Source organism: Cavia porcellus, unplaced genomic scaffold, assembly GCF_034190915.1.
Source record: "Cavia porcellus strain 051 isolate PalLab524CR breed Dunkin Hartley unplaced genomic scaffold, mCavPor4.1 scaffold_10, whole genome shotgun sequence".
Lineage (NCBI taxonomy): Eukaryota > Metazoa > Chordata > Mammalia > Rodentia > Caviidae > Cavia > Cavia porcellus.
Genome location: NW_026947493.1, coordinates 32,605,551 through 32,624,701, shown reverse-complemented (window position 1 = coordinate 32,624,701; position 19,151 = coordinate 32,605,551). Strand labels below are relative to the sequence as shown.

At 37.0% G+C, this 19,151-nt stretch overlaps 1 protein-coding gene across 2 annotated transcripts in view; it reads left to right on the top strand.

Moving 5' to 3' along the window:
- Capn7 (calpain 7) overlaps nucleotides 1-15,329 on the top strand; it is a 41,412-nt gene extending 26,083 nt beyond the window's left edge. The window contains exons 10-21 of one of the 2 annotated variants that reach the window (XM_003480116.5): nucleotides 79-225; nucleotides 1,285-1,391; nucleotides 2,225-2,345; nucleotides 4,701-4,845; nucleotides 4,973-5,072; nucleotides 5,365-5,500; nucleotides 6,060-6,135; nucleotides 10,678-10,823; nucleotides 11,744-11,806; nucleotides 12,359-12,489; nucleotides 13,985-14,077; nucleotides 14,162-15,329. In XM_003480116.5, the coding sequence (XP_003480164.1) occupies nucleotides 79-225; nucleotides 1,285-1,391; nucleotides 2,225-2,345; nucleotides 4,701-4,845; nucleotides 4,973-5,072; nucleotides 5,365-5,500; nucleotides 6,060-6,135; nucleotides 10,678-10,823; nucleotides 11,744-11,806; nucleotides 12,359-12,489; nucleotides 13,985-14,077; nucleotides 14,162-14,306 (1,410 nt within the window). In that variant the 3' untranslated portion in view covers nucleotides 14,307-15,329. The remainder of the gene's footprint in view (nucleotides 1-78; nucleotides 226-1,284; nucleotides 1,392-2,224; nucleotides 2,346-4,700; nucleotides 4,846-4,972; nucleotides 5,073-5,364; nucleotides 5,501-6,059; nucleotides 6,136-10,677; nucleotides 10,824-11,743; nucleotides 11,807-12,358; nucleotides 12,490-13,984; nucleotides 14,078-14,161) is intronic. The other variant, XM_063257204.1, reaches the window with a different exon arrangement.
- Nucleotides 15,330-19,151: the final 3,822 nt, after the last annotated feature.

Here is a 19,151-nt window from a genome sequence, read left to right as displayed (position 1 = left end):
GGTATGAAAGGTGATTTTTTTTTCCTTGATGAGATTTAAAAATAGTCCTTTAAGGAAATTAATGTTCTCTTTCTTCAGGTGATAATTGATGACCAGTTACCTGTTGATCATAAGGGAGAACTGCTGTGTTCTTACTCCAACAATAAAAGTGAATTATGGGTGTCTCTCATAGAAAAAGCATACATGAAAGTTATGGGAGGCTATGATTTCCCAGGATCTAACTCAGTAAGTAATAGGTGGTATGACCCACACCCTCATTTATGCTAATACAAAGTATATTAGACTTGAAAAGCTGTGATACATACTGCTATACTGGTTTTGTTTATGGGTAAAGAAAGCAGATTATCAGCCCTTAAGAAATATTGACTCGTCTGCTTATTATGGGAGTTCTTCTTTGCTTGGGTTGTAAGAGGAGTATATTATATAAATTCTATGAACAGGAAACCTCTAAAATGTTTGTGTCTGTGATTATGTTGAGATACAGAGGCAATTAATTGCACTGTACCTTTCCAGAGCAGCCTGTTCAGAGCAAAAGGATGTAACATATTGATACTCTTAAATATGTTTTGATTTGTAAATCTAGGTTCAAGGAGTTGTTTTCTTCAGCTTTAAGTAAAATAACCTGTAAAGTTGAGCTCTGGAGCCAGTGTCCTTTAGTTGTAGGAAGTGAACTATTGACTTAACGTGACTTTAAATTTAGCATTGACCAGCCTGAGGTCTTACAAAGGTATTTTACGATTCTCAGTTTGTAATACAGGTCTGTAATAGATGGGATAAAGCCACCTCCCAGAGTTTGTAAGCGAGTAACTGCAGATAACCCCTCACTCGTACCTGACTAGTTTCCCTGCCTAATACCAGGCCTCTTCCAATCTTTAGGAGCTTACAGTGCGAGGCCAGATTATTAAGGTCCTAGCTAAATGCAATGGGAAGTTACTTTTCTTCCTAGCCTGCACACTGTTGGGTTAGTTTTCTGATTCATTGTCTGTTAATTTACCTGTTAATTCAGTACAACTGAAAGACTGGGAATATATGTAAAACATTAGAAGTGATTATCATACTATAAGTACTTATTGATTGGTTAACTGCTACCATCAAAAGATTTTTTCTGTTAAGTATCTTGAGTTTTTTTGTATTTACCCACAAAGCAATTCTTTTATATTCAGAATGAACAAAAAGCTCTTAACTGTCTTCTGATTTATTCCTGTCAAAATTGTTGTCAAATCAGTGTTTTAACAGCTACCCTGAGGATTTATCTGATAGCCCTGAAATGTGTTTATGTTTCAGAATATTGATCTTCATGCACTGACTGGGTGGATACCAGAAAGGATTGCTATGCATTCAGATAGCCAGACTTTCAGTAAGGATAATTCTTTCAGAATGCTTTATCAACGGTAAAGTTTTTCTTTTTCTTTCTTCGGTAGTAAAAGAGGCTGTTTAAAATCATTATTTAGGATAAAGATCACAGAAGCGGTCATTTTTAGTTATTAGGGTTATTACTTTAAAAATAGACTTTATAAGCTTGGTAGTCAGCTTTCAGTTATTTTCAGTGATGGTTACAGATAATCTAAAACATTCAAATCTAGAATATGTAATATGGGAAAATTATTTCGCACTTACTAAGTACTTACCAGTTTAAGGAGAGTTGGGAAAAGAGACATTTGAGAATGTAAGCTTTAAATGGATAATCTGTGTAGGGACTGGAAAGCCGTCCAGACAGTAGTACACATTCAGTAGCCAAGCCAGAAAGCTTAATGATTTGATAAAATCATTATCTCATTTGAGAAAGTACATTGGTATTTCACATCTTTGTCCTTATTTGTAAATTAAAAATACAGCATTTGTGTTTCTTCGTTGATAACTTTCTTGGGATTAAAAAGAGAGTATGATAATTTATCAGATACACTGTGAATTAAAAATGTTTTCTTGTTAAAAGTTCTTTAGAGGTGTTAGGAACAGCTCTTTTTAGAATTAATTAATTAATTAGTTTTTTTTTTGTCTGAGACAGGGTTTCACTATGTGGTTCAGGCCACCCTGGAACTTACTTTGTAGCTTAGGCTGGCCTTGAACTTGCAACGATCCTCTTGCCTCAACCTCTTGAGTGCTGTCATTTCTGAAGAAATGTCCAATGTGTGAAAATTTTCATATAAGCCATTAGACTGAAAGGTGGTATGATGTGAGCTTTTAAAGACTTTCCTTTAATTGTTTACCTTTGGGATCATTCCAGATTTCACAAAGGGGATGTCCTCATCACTGCATCGACTGGAATGATGACTGAAGCTGAAGGAGAGAAGTGGGGCCTGGTTCCCACACACGCATATGCCGTTTTGGATATTAGAGAGTTTAAGGTTTTGCCTTAATTTTTTTCTTTTATTTGTTAAGACATCACAAGAATTTCAAATGACTATCAGATGAACCCTGCCAAATTAAGGTCTTCCTACCCTACTACACAACTTGATCTTTACTATTATGAATCATAAAATTAAAAGATGGGAACAGAGTGACAGTGACAGCACAGATATTTACAACAGAACAGAGACACCAGAAACCCCTTTCTCTCTTCTATAGAAGTATCATGGTTGAGTTAAGTACGTGCCCCCATGCTTTCAGACTGCAGGTTGGTGTTTGGGTCGGTCACAGTGGTCAGCACTGTGGAAGAGTAGGTTCTGAGTAAGCATTTGTGAAAGGAGAAAAAGTAGGAAGACAGCTGTGGATAAGACACATTCCAGTGGGTGTGAGAGTGTGTGTTTGCCATGCGGTGAGGCCTTTGAGATCCTTTCTCAGCCCATATGTGGGCTGTGCTAGCAGAGTGTGACTGTAGTTGTGTATAGGTTGTTACTTTGACTGAAAAATTGGTCAGTTGTGTCGATTAGAAAAATTGCAAATATGAAGAGTCCTTCATAATAGAAAGAAACAGTGTCAGTCAGCAGTCATGGTACTCCTGGGTATTAGACTTATTTTTAATGTGGTACACAGAACTGTGGTTATTGCTCATTTGACAAGGATGATGCAATCTGACAAATTTGTAGTTACTGATTTAGTTTTTGTATAAACATCCGAGAGCAACTTTACACAAATCTAGATGATTCAGCCAGTGATACACTCAGGCTATATTGTCCACATGCATAGGCATGCGTGTGCGTGGTAGAGACCATTGCTTCTAGGGCCATGATGAACAGAACAGCAGGAGGTTAACCCAAAAGAGAAAAGTGGTGCACCCAAGAGATGAGGGATGCCGAGATATGTACGTCTGCAGCTGACCTAATGTGGCATATTGTTTTATAATGAACTTGTCTTTATTAGAGTGAGCATGCTACCAAATAATAAGATACAGTGCATGCATGAATCAGTAGCTGTCACTTGTTTTGCCAGGTATTATGTTGTATCTGTTATATTTTATACAGTTGGCAGCATGGTAGGTTTATTTACAACAGCATCAGAATAAAAGAAAAATACATAGAACTGAACAATAATGACTGTTAGAATATTTTGGCTGCTGCTTATGGCAAATTACAATTTTAAAATGAACAGCAGCCTCCCTGCGTAGTTATAGACACTGGAGCATGCCCTGTTGAGCATTATGCTGGCCACGTGGGCCCTAGGCCACAGGGATCTTCAGCTCCACTGTAGTCTTATGCAGGTGCTGTTGTATACACAGTGTGTCATAAACATTTTTATGTGGCGCATGACATCGTGTGAACTGTGAAGGCAGTAGGTAGAGGCCTGCTGCAACACTTAAAACTTCATGTTCTCAAGACAGTTTGTCAGTTAGCTAGTCAGTTGAGCTGCAGCCATACTGAATAAAATTGTGTTTTCTTTAAAAGTGGCATTAAAATTGGGTACCCAAAGCAAAGAATATAAAGTGAATATAAAAGTATATGAGAGACTAAGTGTGAGAGATTTATGTTTTCAAATTGTAATTTACCACCTATACCACTCAGTGTGTAATAAATAAGTTGTTACTGTTCAGTACTACGCATGCTTGTTGTTAGAACATTGTGTGAAGTAGTTACCAGTAAGTGTGACCAGTAGTGTGGTAACTGCAAGTGATTTAAGTTCAGTGAAATAGGCAACAGGAAAGCAGGCTTGAATTTGAAGAAAATTTTTATGACGATTGTATCATTTATTCTAAGATTGTTCTGATCAAAAGGAAACTGGCCAGGTGTGGTGGTGCATGCCTGTAATCCCAGTACTCAGGAGGCTGAGGCAGAAGGATCACCATGAGTTTAAAGTCAGCCTGCTCTACATAGTTTGAGGCCAGTCTGAACTGTATCACAACACTTTGTCTTAAAAACAAAAACCAAAAAACAAAGAAAGAAACTTAACACATTTATGACAGTAATAGGAACCTGTGATCTGATTTGAAGATAAAACATTAAAAAATTGCTGGATGCCAGTGACTTAAGAATTTCAAATAATAGCCTTTCTAGTTAAAAAGTAATAGCATTAGTTACATCAATTCTTTACCGGAGTGATTCTGTAAAGATTGAACATTTTATCAGAGTGTTCTTCACAGTGTTAATGCTCACATTCACATTGTGATGCTGTAAAGATTTCACACAACATGAGCTAATCCTTTTAGGGCAAAACTAAAGATTATTTAAGGGATTGTGAAAGAAAAGTCTGGATGAGAGCCATTAGGACCTGTGAGATAACTTAATGCTATTTCCTTTTTTTTTTTTTTTTTTTTTTTTAATATATAGGGGCTGAGATTTATCCAGTTGAAAAATCCTTGGAGCCATTTACGTTGGAAAGGAAGATACAGTGAAAATGATGTAAAAAACTGGACTCCAGAGTTGCAAAAATATTTAAACTTTGATCCCCGAACAGCTCAGAAAATAGATAATGGTAAATATGTCTTTGTAATTTTAGTATCATTTATCAAATAAACATGTTTTAACAAGGTGTAAGGTACTTAACTGGCTTAAGTAATTTATTAAGTTTTCTTAGATTATCAAAAAACATTGATTTTCAGGAATATTTTGGATTTCCTGGGATGATCTGTGCCAGTATTATGATGTGATTTATTTGAGCTGGAATCCAGGTCTTTTTAAAGAATCAACATGTATTCACAGGTAACTTTTTAAACATATCATTATGCTTTGTAATATTTCTACTTTAAAAACTTGAACCATAATGGTTAATTTAGGACTACCATTCCCTTGTGCTGGCCACGAATGACTATCTTGTAATGGTTATTTTTGTTCTTTATTTCTTGGTTATATCAAACATTTTAAAAATAATAAACCAAACTAAAAAAAGTGATAGCTTAATTATACTTGAAACTCAGCCCTCTCTAAAGTAATGTTATATTTTAGCTGTATGAGAAATGTAATCATCACTTTCTTTGTTGACTGTGTCTTTTAGTACTTGGGATGCTAAGCAAGGACCCGTGAAAGATGCCTATAGCCTGGCCAACAACCCCCAGTACAAACTTGAGGTGCAGTGTCCACAAGGGGGTGCTGCAGTTTGGGTTTTGCTTAGTAGACATATAACAGACAAGGTACTGGTACCCTTCTAATGACATACTCTAGAAAAATTCTTTTAAATATGGATCAGTAAATACATAATTTGATTGCTAGCCTGTTTCATTGTTTATATTCCTAGAAAATAGCATCTCCTCAGATGAATTAATATTTCACATTATAATCATATACTTAAAATGGTGTTCAGAAATCATCTGAAGAAAAATAGGGAGTTTATGCTTTTCAGTGGGTGATAGTATATATGTTAGATCTTATAAATGTTAACCTTATAAATGTTAAAATATGCTAACAGAGGGTTAAAGATGTTGACTCATTAGATCTGATTCTAAAAAGGCTAACTTAATCCTAATACCTCAAAACCTTAATATTTCAGTGTTCAAGAGTTCACATGCGTTCTTTTATACTGAAAAAAGAATATTTTATGATAGAGCCATCTATCAAAATATTTTTATAATTAAAAGCAATACTTTTATAGCACTAAGCTGCTGAAAGAAATGGCTATAAAAGTTTTTTTAAAAATATTAACAGCATTTTGAGCCCATTTTCCTAATTGCATTGGATTCTCTGTGTTTTTAGGATGATTTTGCAAACAATCGAGAATTTATCACAATGGTTGTATACAAGACTGATGGCAAAAAGGTTTATTACCCAGGTATGCTTATTAGCCAGGTGAACATTAAAACATTTTATTTACCTAGTTAAAATGAAAAATGACCAATTGTATATAGATGATATGCAGAAATTAAATAGTTACGCTGATAGCTTAACCGTCTTTCCGTGGTCAGTGGTGACCGGCAAGATGCTCAGCCTCTTGAAGTCCTGTAATACTCCCACTATCTTGTTTTGACTGATTAGACTCTGTTCCATTCTGTATGATAGTATCAAATTTGGGGGTATAGGCAACTACTTTGAAGGCAATAAGATTCACTAAGATGCCCATTCTGGTTTGACTATTATCTCCTTTGGAAGTCCTGTAATGTTTACAATGCTTAAGTTTTATTGGTCTTGTTCTCTACTGTTTTGTTCAACTTTATAATACCTAATGAGGTAGACAATTCTTTTTAAGGAAACGAGAGACATTATGGTAACCATTGTTGATAACCTTGTACTCTGTTCTTACATCATGTACTATGTCTATCTTTGGTTTTGACTGACAGCTTTGTTTTGCCATATTTGACTTTATTCTCTTCCAAAAAAAAAAAAAAGTAATAAGAACTAAGGAGTAATAAAACCCAAAATGTGTAAATTTTGTTGTAAAAAAGAGAGGGGGAAAAAAAGTGCTCTAAAGGATACAACTGCAAGTGTGTTTAGGGGTGTTAAATAGCTGACCATATTAATGTTTTTGGTTGGATCATTGAACACAACTGTTTGCAGTCTCTCTGTCTGAATGTTCACTTTGTATGCTTTGATACTGTGACTTGAGCAACTATCTCTTAAGACGAAAATGTGTAATCTATTAACTGGTGATTTCTTACTGTTTTTTTTTTTTTTTTTTGTAGTTCTGTATTACTTGCACCCTTACACTGCTTTGTTTTGTTTTGTTTTTTTTCTCTTTTTCCTTTTAAAAAAAATTAAAAAAAAAAAAGAGTTCATAAAAGGCAAAAAAAAAAGATGTTCAGCCTCCTCTCCAATCTGATCTTATGTGACCCCTCAGACAGCAATAGGTGCAGCCTTTCCTCTTGAAATCCTTTGGGTTATGTCAGACCTCACTAACCAGGCACTCTGTTCAGATGGCTAGTGAGCCATTCAGACAGATGGGTTGTTGTATTTTGATGCATTTTATTTTTATATTTTTTTCTTGGTGGTTTTGAGACGCAGGGTTTCACTGTGTGATTTAGATTGACTTTGAACTTGCAGTGAACTCAGCCTCCCGAGTACTGGGGTTACAGGTGTGTACCACCACACCTAGCTCATTTTTAATTTAGACTCCAGGAATTTGGGATTTCTATATTCCTGGGGGTTTTTTTCTTTGTTTTTTGTGATACAAGGGATTAAAACTAGGATCTTGCTCATGTTAGGCATGTGCTCTGCCACTGAGCCAGTCTCATCCTTTGTTTGTTTGAATTTCATACAGGCGCTCACTAAATTGCTTACACTGGCATTCTTTTTGCCTCAGCTTCCCAAACAGCTGGGACCACGAGTGTGTGTCAGGCATGCCTGGTGGGATTTCTGTTTCCTTGCACATTGCTGTCAGATTCTTATTCCTCATGCTTAAAATCATGTCTTCTTCTTGACCAAAAATATTCTGCAGTTTTCAGTATCATCTTGGGTAATGATTTTTCCTTACATAGAGCTCCTGAGACTTTGCACATATGGTATTAAACCATTTTGCTTTCACAAGCAAAAAATAAAAAATAAAAATTACCACCTAAGGGATAGAAATTGTTTTAAGGCCATGGGTAACAGTAATGAGCAAACCAGGACCTTGCTTTCATGGAGTGTATAGTCTAGTTGGGGAAGCAGGTAACAAGTGCACTTACACACGTACTCAGGTAGTGACAGCTGTGTGTAAGAAATAAAACAGGATCATGTGTCAGCAACAGGTTGGTGATTTGCTCGGGTGGGCATGGAGGTCTCTTTGGGAAGGGCTCATAGGAACTCTGACAGAAATGATTGAGTCATGCAGAGTAGGAGAGTGGAAAGCGTTACAGGCAGAGGGACAGCAAGTGCAAGGACTAGCATGGTGAGATTGGTGTGATAAAAGATTGGCATGGTACAGGAACAGAAACAAGACTGGGATGGACAGATGGGTGCGGTATCAGAGAAATCGTTAGGTATGCAGATGTCAGATCCCATGAGATTTTGTGAGCAACAGAAAAAGCATTTGGAGTGTCTTAAGCAGAGAAGTGACATGATCACCCTTTAAAAGAGAATATTTGAAATGTTATATTGAAGAAAGCCAGAACTGGCAGCAGAGAAACCAGTTGGGATTTTATTTATGTGAGAAATGGTGGTTTGAATTTGGACAGGTAGGAGGAGAGGCAAGGAGTGGGCAGGTTTAGGTTTCAGTGGGATTTTCAGGCTTTGAGTTGACTTAGAAGGCCAAGAATTAAGGATGATTCCAAAGTTTTTGGCATGAGCAATAGTACTAAGTTGGGTGAGACTCTTGTCAAGGGAGTAAGCCAATTTGTTGTGGAGTAAGACAAAAGGTGACTTCTGGCTTGTTAAGTTTGAGATACCCATTGGTATCCAAATGAAGATGCTAGTGAAAAGCTGCAGTTTTGAGTAAACTTCTGAGGTAAAGTTAGGGCTGGAGGTTAATTAAGGAGTCGTGGGCATAAAAGTGGGATCCCAGCCTCTGGAAAGCTGAGGAAGGAGGATTGAAAGCTCAGACCTAGACGGGGAAATCCAGTAACTCAGTGGGTTCCTGTCTCAAAATTAAAAATGAAAAGGGGCAGGGATGTACCTCAGTGCAAAGCCTCAAGTTCAGTTCCCAGTCCCAAAAGAGAACGACTGATGTAAAGAATCAGTTAAGCTTGGGTTTGATTGCCAGCACCACTCAAGTGCACGTACATACACACACACACACACACACACACAGCCATAGCCATGGAGAGTAGTGAGCAGAGCGGGAGATGAGATCAAAAGACTGAAGTGTTTATTTGGTGTATAGGAAAGTAGGCATTCTTCCCTTTACACTGCATGGGTACCGACTTTTATCAGTTGCGATTACTAGGTTTCAGCCTGGGCATGGCGCATAGTAGGTTTAGTGGTAAATATCAAATTAGACTATACATGTATTTCCAGGGTAAAAATATTACATGACTTTTCAATTTCAAATATATTCATTCTGTTTACTTTTAAAAATAAAGACTGTTTTGTAGATTTTTTTTGAGAAAGGTTCTTGTTATGCATTCCAAGGTAGCCTTAAGGTCCTTTTACCTCAGCTTCCTGAGTGTTGGGATCCCAGGCATGCATGACCCAGCTATTTTTAAGATACATACTTTTAAAACAATTCTCACCTTTATGTAATTTTGCTTCTTCATATTACTTTCAGATTTTACAGCATCACAACTATTAAATAGTCCCGGCCTCCTTCTCCATTGACGTTAGAGTAAACAGACATGGTACAAGATCATAGACATTGCCCAGGATCATAGAAAATGCCCATTTTTTCTTTCTTTGCCCTAAAGCACACCAGCAATAAATGTTGGAGACTTACTACTTGAGATACTAACATGTTCTTTTAGTAGGTCACATTGTAAATACTCATTGTTTCTAGACATACTAAGTGATTTGGCATGGATCTTACATGACATACAGCAGTTGACATCCCTAAAATGACTGCATTGTATGGGGCTTGATTGATGGGATTACCAACTCAGTATCCAGATATCCTGAATGATTAGCTGGAGACATAGATAAGATATATCATCTTCCTATTAGGGGACAGTAGACAGGTAGTTAAAAGTAAATACATAAGGCAACACAGATCATAAAAGCATGTTGAGTGAAAAATGGAGGCTAGAAAATAAGACATGCGCTGTCTCTGTTTTTTTTTTTCCTTGTACCAGGAATTGAACTCAGGACTTCATGCTTGCCAGGCAGGCACTGTGCCACTGAGCTGTATCCCTGGCCCTAGTCTGTCCTTTTTAAAGATACATAAATGATATCCTTTGTCCAGAATGCTTTGGCTCAGAAGTGTTCGAGGTTCTGGGTTTTTTCCAGATATTAGAGTATTTTCTAGATTTTATATGTTGAACATCCCTAATTTGAAATGCATTGAAATCAGATTCTGGATTTTCTGATTAGGAATGCTGAAGCTGTACTCACACAGATTCATCCATTTTTAGGATGGTGTGTTTTGCTTATTAAGTCTGAAAAGATGCATCCTGAACCCAAAAGTGAAAAGGAATAAGGGTGATGATTGAAAGGGACTTAGTTTTATAAAACGCTAACATTCTACCAAGAATTAATTCACTGAAGTCTGAGAGGTAGGAAATACAGATATATTCTTATAAACATTTTTGTGTCTTCACAGATTGTTCACTCAAGAGAAAAAGGTGCTAATCCTGACTTTAAAATCCTATGCTGGAGAAAAAAACAAGCAGATAGCAAGGATTATTATACATAATAGAATATATTCCACAAGATTGCTTTTGCTTGTTATAAACTTTTATGTACTTTTATGTCAATCAATGAAATAACTAAAAGAAAAGCCTCCTTTTCTATAAATTGGCTTGTCTGTTTGCAGCTGACCCGCCTCCATACATTGATGGAATTCGAATTAATAGCCCACATTATCTGACTAAGATAAAGCTGACCACGCCTGGGACCCACACCTTTACATTAGTGGTTTCTCAATACGAAAAACAGAACACGATCCATTATACGGTCCGGGTAAGTGAGACTAGCAGACAGTGACAAAACACAGTAACATGAAGGAAATAGTGTGCTTGCTTTGGGAAGTGGATTGTATCTCTGAAAATTCATTGTTTTCTATTTCTCTGTATTTATCAATTGAACATTATGCTTCCTATAAAATTGTTTTTGAAACATTGTAATTCACAGTGAACTACATTTTAAATCGACATTTTAATTTTCCAACTAATTTAGTCCTGAGACATGATATTGGACTAATAAATTCAATTTTATTTATTTGTTTGTTTATTTTGAGACAGAGTCTTACTGTGTAGTTCAGGCTGGCCTTGAACTCACTGTGGATCCCAGTGACCCTATTGCCTTAGCCTCCGCAGTGTTGGGATTATAGGTGTGCACCACCACAACTGGCTGGCCAATTTTAAAACAGGATTTTAAAACAATTTTAAATTTTAAGGAGAAAATAAAAACTCCCTTAAAAAAATAACTTCTGTAGCCAAAAGGTGACTTTGAATTTTTAAGTCACTTAATAAAGGTGGTGTTCTCATGTAGCTGGGAAGGCCACTATAATTTTGTTCTGCATAGAATTGTTTGCCATATATAAGTGAAATTCACCTTGAATAGGTTTTTAGTTGAGACATTGAGAGTTGCTGCCACTCCTTCGTCCTTCAGATGCATAAACTGAGACCTGGAACCTTTGTGATTTACCCCAAGTCAAACATAGTCACATAAAAAAACCAAGACAGACCTCTAGATCTCAAACCTGACCTAACCTATTGCCTGTTGATCTTGAGTTTGCCAGCTTAATTTTTAAATGTAGATTATATACGGTCTATTCTTTCATCATTTTGTTATTTTAATACGTATAAAGTCTTTCAGCATAAGCTCCCTTCTGACCCTCGTGCTTGGTTTTTTGTTTGTTTGTTTTGTTTTCAATCTAGGTATATTCAGCATGCAGCTTTACTTTTTCAAAGATTCCGTCACCATACACCTTATCAAAACGGGTAAGGAATTCTTTTCTCTGGGCGATAATAGCATTCTTTTAGAATTTTAAAATTCCCTTTCCTTCCTTCCATCACTTTATTTTTTATGCTAATAAAAACATTTTGGGATTTGACAAGAATATAAGGGAAAAATACCCTTCAATCTCAACTGGAATTTGAGTTCTTCATTTGGCAACAGTAGGTTTTTCTGAGAAAAAGAGCTAGTCAGAGAAGAGCACAAACCTTAGTAGCTAAAGGATGCCATGTGGGTGAACCTTTGAAGTCAGCTTGGAGAATGACTTTGCAGTGTGGCTAGCTGTGTAAAGGAACATCCTAGGGAGAAATCCTGGCAGGGAAAACCACCTGGTCACAGGCTGACAGATGGCACGCGGCAAGGCAGCCTGGCTGCCAAGGAGGATTCACTGTCAGTGGCAAACAAAGACTGCAGAGATGGGGCGAGCCACGGGGTAGAGAGCTGCTTTAAATGTCATTTTTTTATCTTATTTTAAAAGGTGGAAAGGAGTAAAATTGGAAAATGGGAAGTTTTGTTAACACAAAAACTTTTTTTATTAGATCAATGGAAAGTGGAGTGGTCAGAGTGCTGGTGGCTGTGGAAATTTCCAGGAGACTCACAAAAATAACCCCATCTACCAATTTCATATAGAAAAGATGGGGCCTCTACTGATCGAGCTAAGAGGACCAAGGTTTGTGATACATAGCTTTCTGACACTAATGCTGTATTAGACATGAGCTTAGCGGAACACAGTTTAGAAACAGTCCTATGCAGATACGGACTTCTGATTCTTGATAATAAGGCTTTACATAAGAACAAAGAAAGGGCAGTCTTCAGTAAACAGTATGGAATTACTGAGCATTGAAGTCTAAGAAATAATTAAACCTTTCCCACAGCCAGTCTAAAAATTCAAGGTGGGTTACAAACTTGTATGTGGAAGGCAAAATACTGAACTTCTAGAATACAGATCTGTATTTGGTATGAAATAGTTCAACAATTTGTTTTCAAAAATTTTATCACCACATCACCCTCTAAGTGAATTTTGCATTTCACTATTGATACTGAATGCCGTATGTCACATACTATTTCTTTGAATTTAGATTTTATTCTGGGGCATTTTTCCTGACCCATAGGTATTTTTTTTCCCTATTACAATATTTTGTCTGTTAAATTTAAATGACAGTGTTTTATTTTGGAAATTATTCCTTGAACCTATGGCAAAAGCAGTCTTTAATTTTTTAAATTGTTTATCAGTGCATTTTAGGTACACATAATGATCACATTCATCATAGGGAATTTGTACCTGTAGTACATGAAGTAACTCGCTTCTTTTCCCCCCTCCTCCCCTACCTTTCCTTCAACCCCCTTTCTCAATTACAGAACCTGTGTTTCCATTTTTTGCTTTTTTCTTCCTTCCCTCCTGTCCTCTGCTTAGTTCCCCTTCCCATTTGAACATTTTCTTCCTATTTCACAATATCTATTATATATTTTGGTCTTCATTTACATTTCATTTCTTACACCACAGAAACTGTGATATTTATACATGTGTGTTCAATTTATTTCATTGAAAAGTATGATCCTAGCCCAGTGTGGTGACGCACACCTGTAATCTCAGCACTGAGGAGGCTGAGGCAGGAGGATTGTTGTGAGTTTGAGGCCAGCCTGGGCTACAAAGTGAGCTCAAGACTAGCCTGAACTGCATAGCAAAATTGCCTCAAAAAGATTAAAAAAAAAAAAAAAAGTCTCAGGTGCATCCATTTACCTAGAAATATCTCAGGTTTATCTTTCTTTTTATGGCTAAGTAGTCTTCCCTCCATTGTATGAAAAAACCCACATCTTCTTTATCCACTTACTGGTTAATGTAGTCTCTTACAGGAAGCTTGTTGTTGTCTGGTAAAGGAAGTTGAACTCATGACCTCACGCTTGCCAGGCAGGTGCTTGTGCCACTGAGCTAAATCCCCACCCTACAGGATGCTTAATAGAGTATTAGACTGAATGGCTTCAGTGAAATAGAAATGATATTTTATATAGTTAAAAGTAGGGCCATGGTTTTAGAGTACTGTTTCTATTGAAGCTTCAGAAAGTGTTGATCTGATATTTTAGTTCGTTTGCAGTGCAGATGTATTTTAAGTCCTATATTTATTTGCAGCTGCTTACTAATACAGTATTGGCGTTCATTTTTCTAGGCAATATAGTGTTGGATTTGAAGTTGTAACGGTTTCTTTGGTAGGAGATCCTGTTCCCCATGGCTTTCAGAGGAAATCTAGTGGTGATTACAGGTAATATTGGCATTTTGACATCTGATTTATACTTTACTTTTTCTGGCATGTTACATAAACCTTTTTCTCATTCTCTGAATTTAGGTGTGGATTTTGCTATCTGGAATTAGAAAACATACCAGCTGGGATCTTTAATATCATTCCCAGTACTTTTTTACCTAAACAAGAAGGACCATTTTTCTTGGACTTTAATAGTGTTATCCCCATCAAGACAACACAGCTTCAGTGACAGAGGAACTGTGATAACTGGAGGTTAGACTGAGCAAGCATCAACTCTTCAAGGAGGACACAATATTCAGGAAAATAGATACAACAGTCAGCAGAGGATTAAGTTTCAAAACGTGTTACAGTGGAATGCGGTGCTTGTCATGGTGTTTGGTAAGAATTGTGTACAGTCAAGAGTCCCCTTTATCACCTAGAAGTGCTGTTTACATAGTCTTGTGTACATAGAAAGTCGGCTTGCATTTAGGGGCCACTTTGTATAAAAAATGCAGCTGATTACAAATCAGACTCAGTCATCACTGTGAGATACCTTTGCTCAGAGGACACGGCTGAGATCAGAGGAGGGATGCAGACTCACTGAAAAGAATGGCAGACTATTTTAATGTCCCCAAATAATTAGGTTTTCCTTTGTTTTAGAAAGCATGTTGTTAAATCTGTTTGTTGAGTCCCTTCGTATATCTCGGCAACTGATTACCAAATGAATCATATCACTGTAATTAATGTAGCATTATTTATGACTTTAAATGTTTATTGTTGCCCAGATGTTATAAAAGAATAAAGCTTTAAGAAGTACTAATTAGCTTAGCATGAAGATGCTCAGGCTTAAGAATGAAAGTCATTGATGTTTGAAGCTGTCTCCCATTGAGGTATATTCATGGTTGCAATTTTTTTAAATCAGGTTAATGAAAGTAGTAGTCTGAAGATGTTAAACATGTTACCATTTAGTTTGTAGTCTTTTTGAATTACTCTGTAATTCAGTGCTCTTGTGGTAACAGCGCTTTGAAGAAATTCAGAATTTATTGTGTGGTGAGAGGGTTATACAGCATTCAGAAAAAGTGAGTTGCCAAGACCTGATGTGTAAATTCCTAGCTGTTTACATAGAAATCCATCCAAACAATGTTTGAGATTTTGAAGGTCTGAAAATTAATGGGGTGGGATTTTTCATTGTCTCTACTTTATAATTATAAAAACGTCTTATTTTATATTTCTGCTGCCTTTAATTGAAATAAAATGTTTATACTTTGGAAAATGCATAGTTTAATGTTAGAGAATTTGATTTACTAAAATATTTCAACTTGTGTGTTTCATTGAAAAGAGAATTATTTGCATAAAAATACATGCTTCTGAAATCTTTTAATTCAGTGGAAGATTATTAATGAAATTTCAGTTTGACAAATACCAGGATTTAGAATTTGAATTTTTTTTCAGTTTAAAGATGTTTTATACTTCTACAAAAAGTTGTATGTGCAAGACTCAAATAGGCAGCTTTCAAACACAAATGAGACAGTGTCTTTCACACGGCTGTGAAAGAAAATTTAATGCACTCTTCAATACCACACATGTATTTTAACTACGCAATTCAAGTTCTGGGCTTATTTTAGGTCTGCATAAGATATTTACAGTCTGATTTTAAGGTTGGTAATGTAGATTTCAAGCTGCGTAGAGTACAGGTTTCTTTATTACAGGCAAGATGTTAAACAACAGAGCAATACTCAACAGTTATTTTGTCCCATTTCAATGCATTTGTAATCTGAATCTTTTTTTTGCTAATTACCCATTTGTTGTTGGTTGATTTATTGATGACAGCCATTCTTTCCAGGGTGAGGTGGAATCTCAGTGTTAACTTGTATTTCTTGAATGACCAGTGCTGTTGAACATTTTTTCATATATTTATTTGCTGTTTGTATTTCTTCATCTGAGAAGTGTGTATTTATTTCAGATGCCCATTTATGGATTGGGTCTTTAAATTTGGGAGATCTGAGTTTTTGAGTACTTCATGTGTTCTAGATAATAATCCTTTTTCTGTGGAAGAGCTGGCAAACATTTTTTCCCCACATTGTGGGTTGTCTCTTCACTCTTGGTGGTTTCTCTTGCTGTGCAAAAGCTTTTTAATAAGATCCCAATTGTTGATTCTTTGTTTCTGTGCAATGAGGATTTTAATCGTAAAGTTTTTGCCTAAACTAGTGTCTTCAAGAGTTTTACCTGTTTTATCTTCTAGTGGATTTAATGTGTTCTAATATTTAGATGTTTGATCCATTTTAAATTTTAGTGCATGGTGAAAGATAGGGGTCCAATTTTAATCTTCTGCATGTACAGAGCCAGTTTTTCCAGCACTATTTATTGAAGAGGGTATCTTTGGCACCTTTGTCAAAGATAAGGTGCCTTAGTGTATCTGCAATTGTTTCTGCATCTTCTAATCTGTCCCACTGATCTTTGGGTCTTTTTTTTTCCAGTACCATGCCATGTTTGTTTGTTTGTTTTAATCACATTAGCTTTATAGTATAATTTCAAGTCAGGTATTGTGATGCCCTGTCTTGTCTTTATTACTCAGGATTGCCTTTGCTATTCTGTCTTATCTGGTTCCAGATGAATTTTAAGATTGTTTTCTCTAATTCTGGAGTATGCTCTTAGAATTTTGATGGAACTGCATTAAATCTGTGTAACAGTTTTGGAAACCACAGCCATTTTCACTATATTGGTTCTTCCTACACAAGAACATGGATATCTTTCCATTTTCTAATATCCTCTTCAGTCTCCTTTTTCAGACTACAGTAGGTTTCAGTATAAAGGTCTTTTATATACTTTAATTGTTCTCATGCAGACTATTTGTGATAAATTTGGATCAAGCTGGTAATGAGTTGTGATCACCTCCTTTAGCGCAATCTGTAAATCTTGAAGATTTTAAGGTTGTTCTCTTGCTTTCAGTTCAGTGCTTATCCATTAGGTCCTCACAGCACTTTATCTTCATGTCCCTGTCCTTCAGACAGCAGTGCTCACACAACAGCACGCAGCAGTGCCATTGCACTGTCCAGCATGTTCCTGCCAGCTTGAACCACTGGTGGTACAAACAGATCTAATCACTTCTGTTGGTCTTTTTACTGATAAAATAAAAAGCTGCCCAATGGGACAGTCGTGTATGTACCACCAATGGTTGGCAGGGAGGCATGAATTATAGCTCCATCATAAATGTGTTAAATCATTTTGCTGGCTGTTTGTTCTCAATTCTAAAGGTACGTCTAATGTACCTTTAGGTAAAGGTCTCTAAGGTAAAGGTCCTTAACATTAGACTGCATTGCAATTTCTTCTGCCAGATTAGTGAGCCTGTTGTCCTTAATCTCAGCATCTGTCTTACTCTTTCAGTATGGGGACAAAATACCAGATATCCATAAATTAAAGGAGGAAAGCCTGATTTTAGCTTACAGTTTGTAGGTTTCAGTCCTTGGCTGGCTCCAAGGTAGAACGGCATGGCAGAGGAGAAACAGTTCATGGGATGGTAGGCAGAAACAGCAGCACTCAAGGCAGATTAGGAAAAAAATTATATATATATATAAAATTTATGTATCTGGCTCCAGGCCTGACCCACAGTGATCTACGTTCTCTCTCCAGGCTTTACCTTCCAGCGTCATACACAGTGTAAACTCACCAATGGTCTAACCTAGTGTCACACACCCGTGATCCAGTCACCTCCCAAAGCCCCACCTGTGGGCTTGGGGGGGACATCTGGGTATAAGCCGAAACACAGGGACAAAATACTCAGTGCCTGAAATCTCTGTGAGGAGAGGTTTAATTTGGCTTGTGATCGTGGAGGTTCACTGCATGGTCAGTTTACTCCATGGCAGAAACAGCATGGCAGAAGGGTGTGAGTGTAGCTGCTCCCTCCATGGCGGCCAGAAAGCAGTCCTGGTAAGACCGCCAGCAAGGGGGACCCTCCAAAGGGGCCTCCAGCTGCCCCCCAGCACACTGTGCTGTGAAAATTCAGAAGATTAATACACTAGTGAGTATAGCGCCCCCACAATCTAGGAATCTTATATCAATTGGCACAGGCTTGTCTTCTGAAAGATAAGGGAAAGCCCCAGTCTGCTATCCACTTCCATTCCCTGCAAAAACTATTAGAAATTTCTAATCATTTGTGAAATGCTGTTCTGTGGCTTTTGTTTATGAAAGGCAATTATAAGGTTTAATTCGTAGGGTAACATATTTGAGCCAGAAACTGACCACATGTCAGATTCTGAATATTAGATCATACAACTTGACAAATACTTATCAGAACTTTAGGCTACCCAGTGCTTTTCCAAATGGCAGTGTTTATGCTAGAAAGTGGAAAAATGAACAATGCCTCATTTTCAGGGAATAGTTTTTGCTAGTAGTAATCACAAAAGTCTCACGGTCTTTTATTGGAGATAGAATCCACCGTACAGGGAGATTTTACATAAGAATTGAATGGACCTTGAAAATAGGGTCACTGCAGTTCAAATAACCCTGGTGACTTTTCCCCACAGCATATTTTAATAGAAATGCACACATTAAAAGTCATGAATACAGGGCCAGGGATTTAGCTCAGTGGCATAAGTTGCCTGCCTGGCAAGCACTAGGTCATGAGTTCGATCCTCGGTACCAAAAGAGAAAAAAAAAAAAAACCACGAATACAAAGACCAGCACCTTAAACATTTCCACTAGAGAAAGGATCCGTGATAACCACCTGACTCTTAACCATGAAACAGACACTTCAGAATCTTGTGGGAACATAAGAACAAATATCCAAGTGGAGCACAGATCAATTAAGCGCTTGGTGATGAGACCAGACCCCAAGTGTTTAGGTTCCCAGGGTTGAAAATCTCTTCACACAATCACCTTAGTGGTATTTTCCTGTCTCTGTCCCTTTACTGCTCTCTTTTAGCACAGGTGTAGTTCTAACACAAACCTTGTGTTTGGGCTTAAATTACTAGGATTCGGGGCCTTAACTGAAAATGAGAACAACTGACCACTGCATTCCATGATCTTAGTGGTAACAGGGTTACCTGGAACAGAAGAGTCAGGCTGAAATTTCTTATTTAAAGTCACACCAACACAC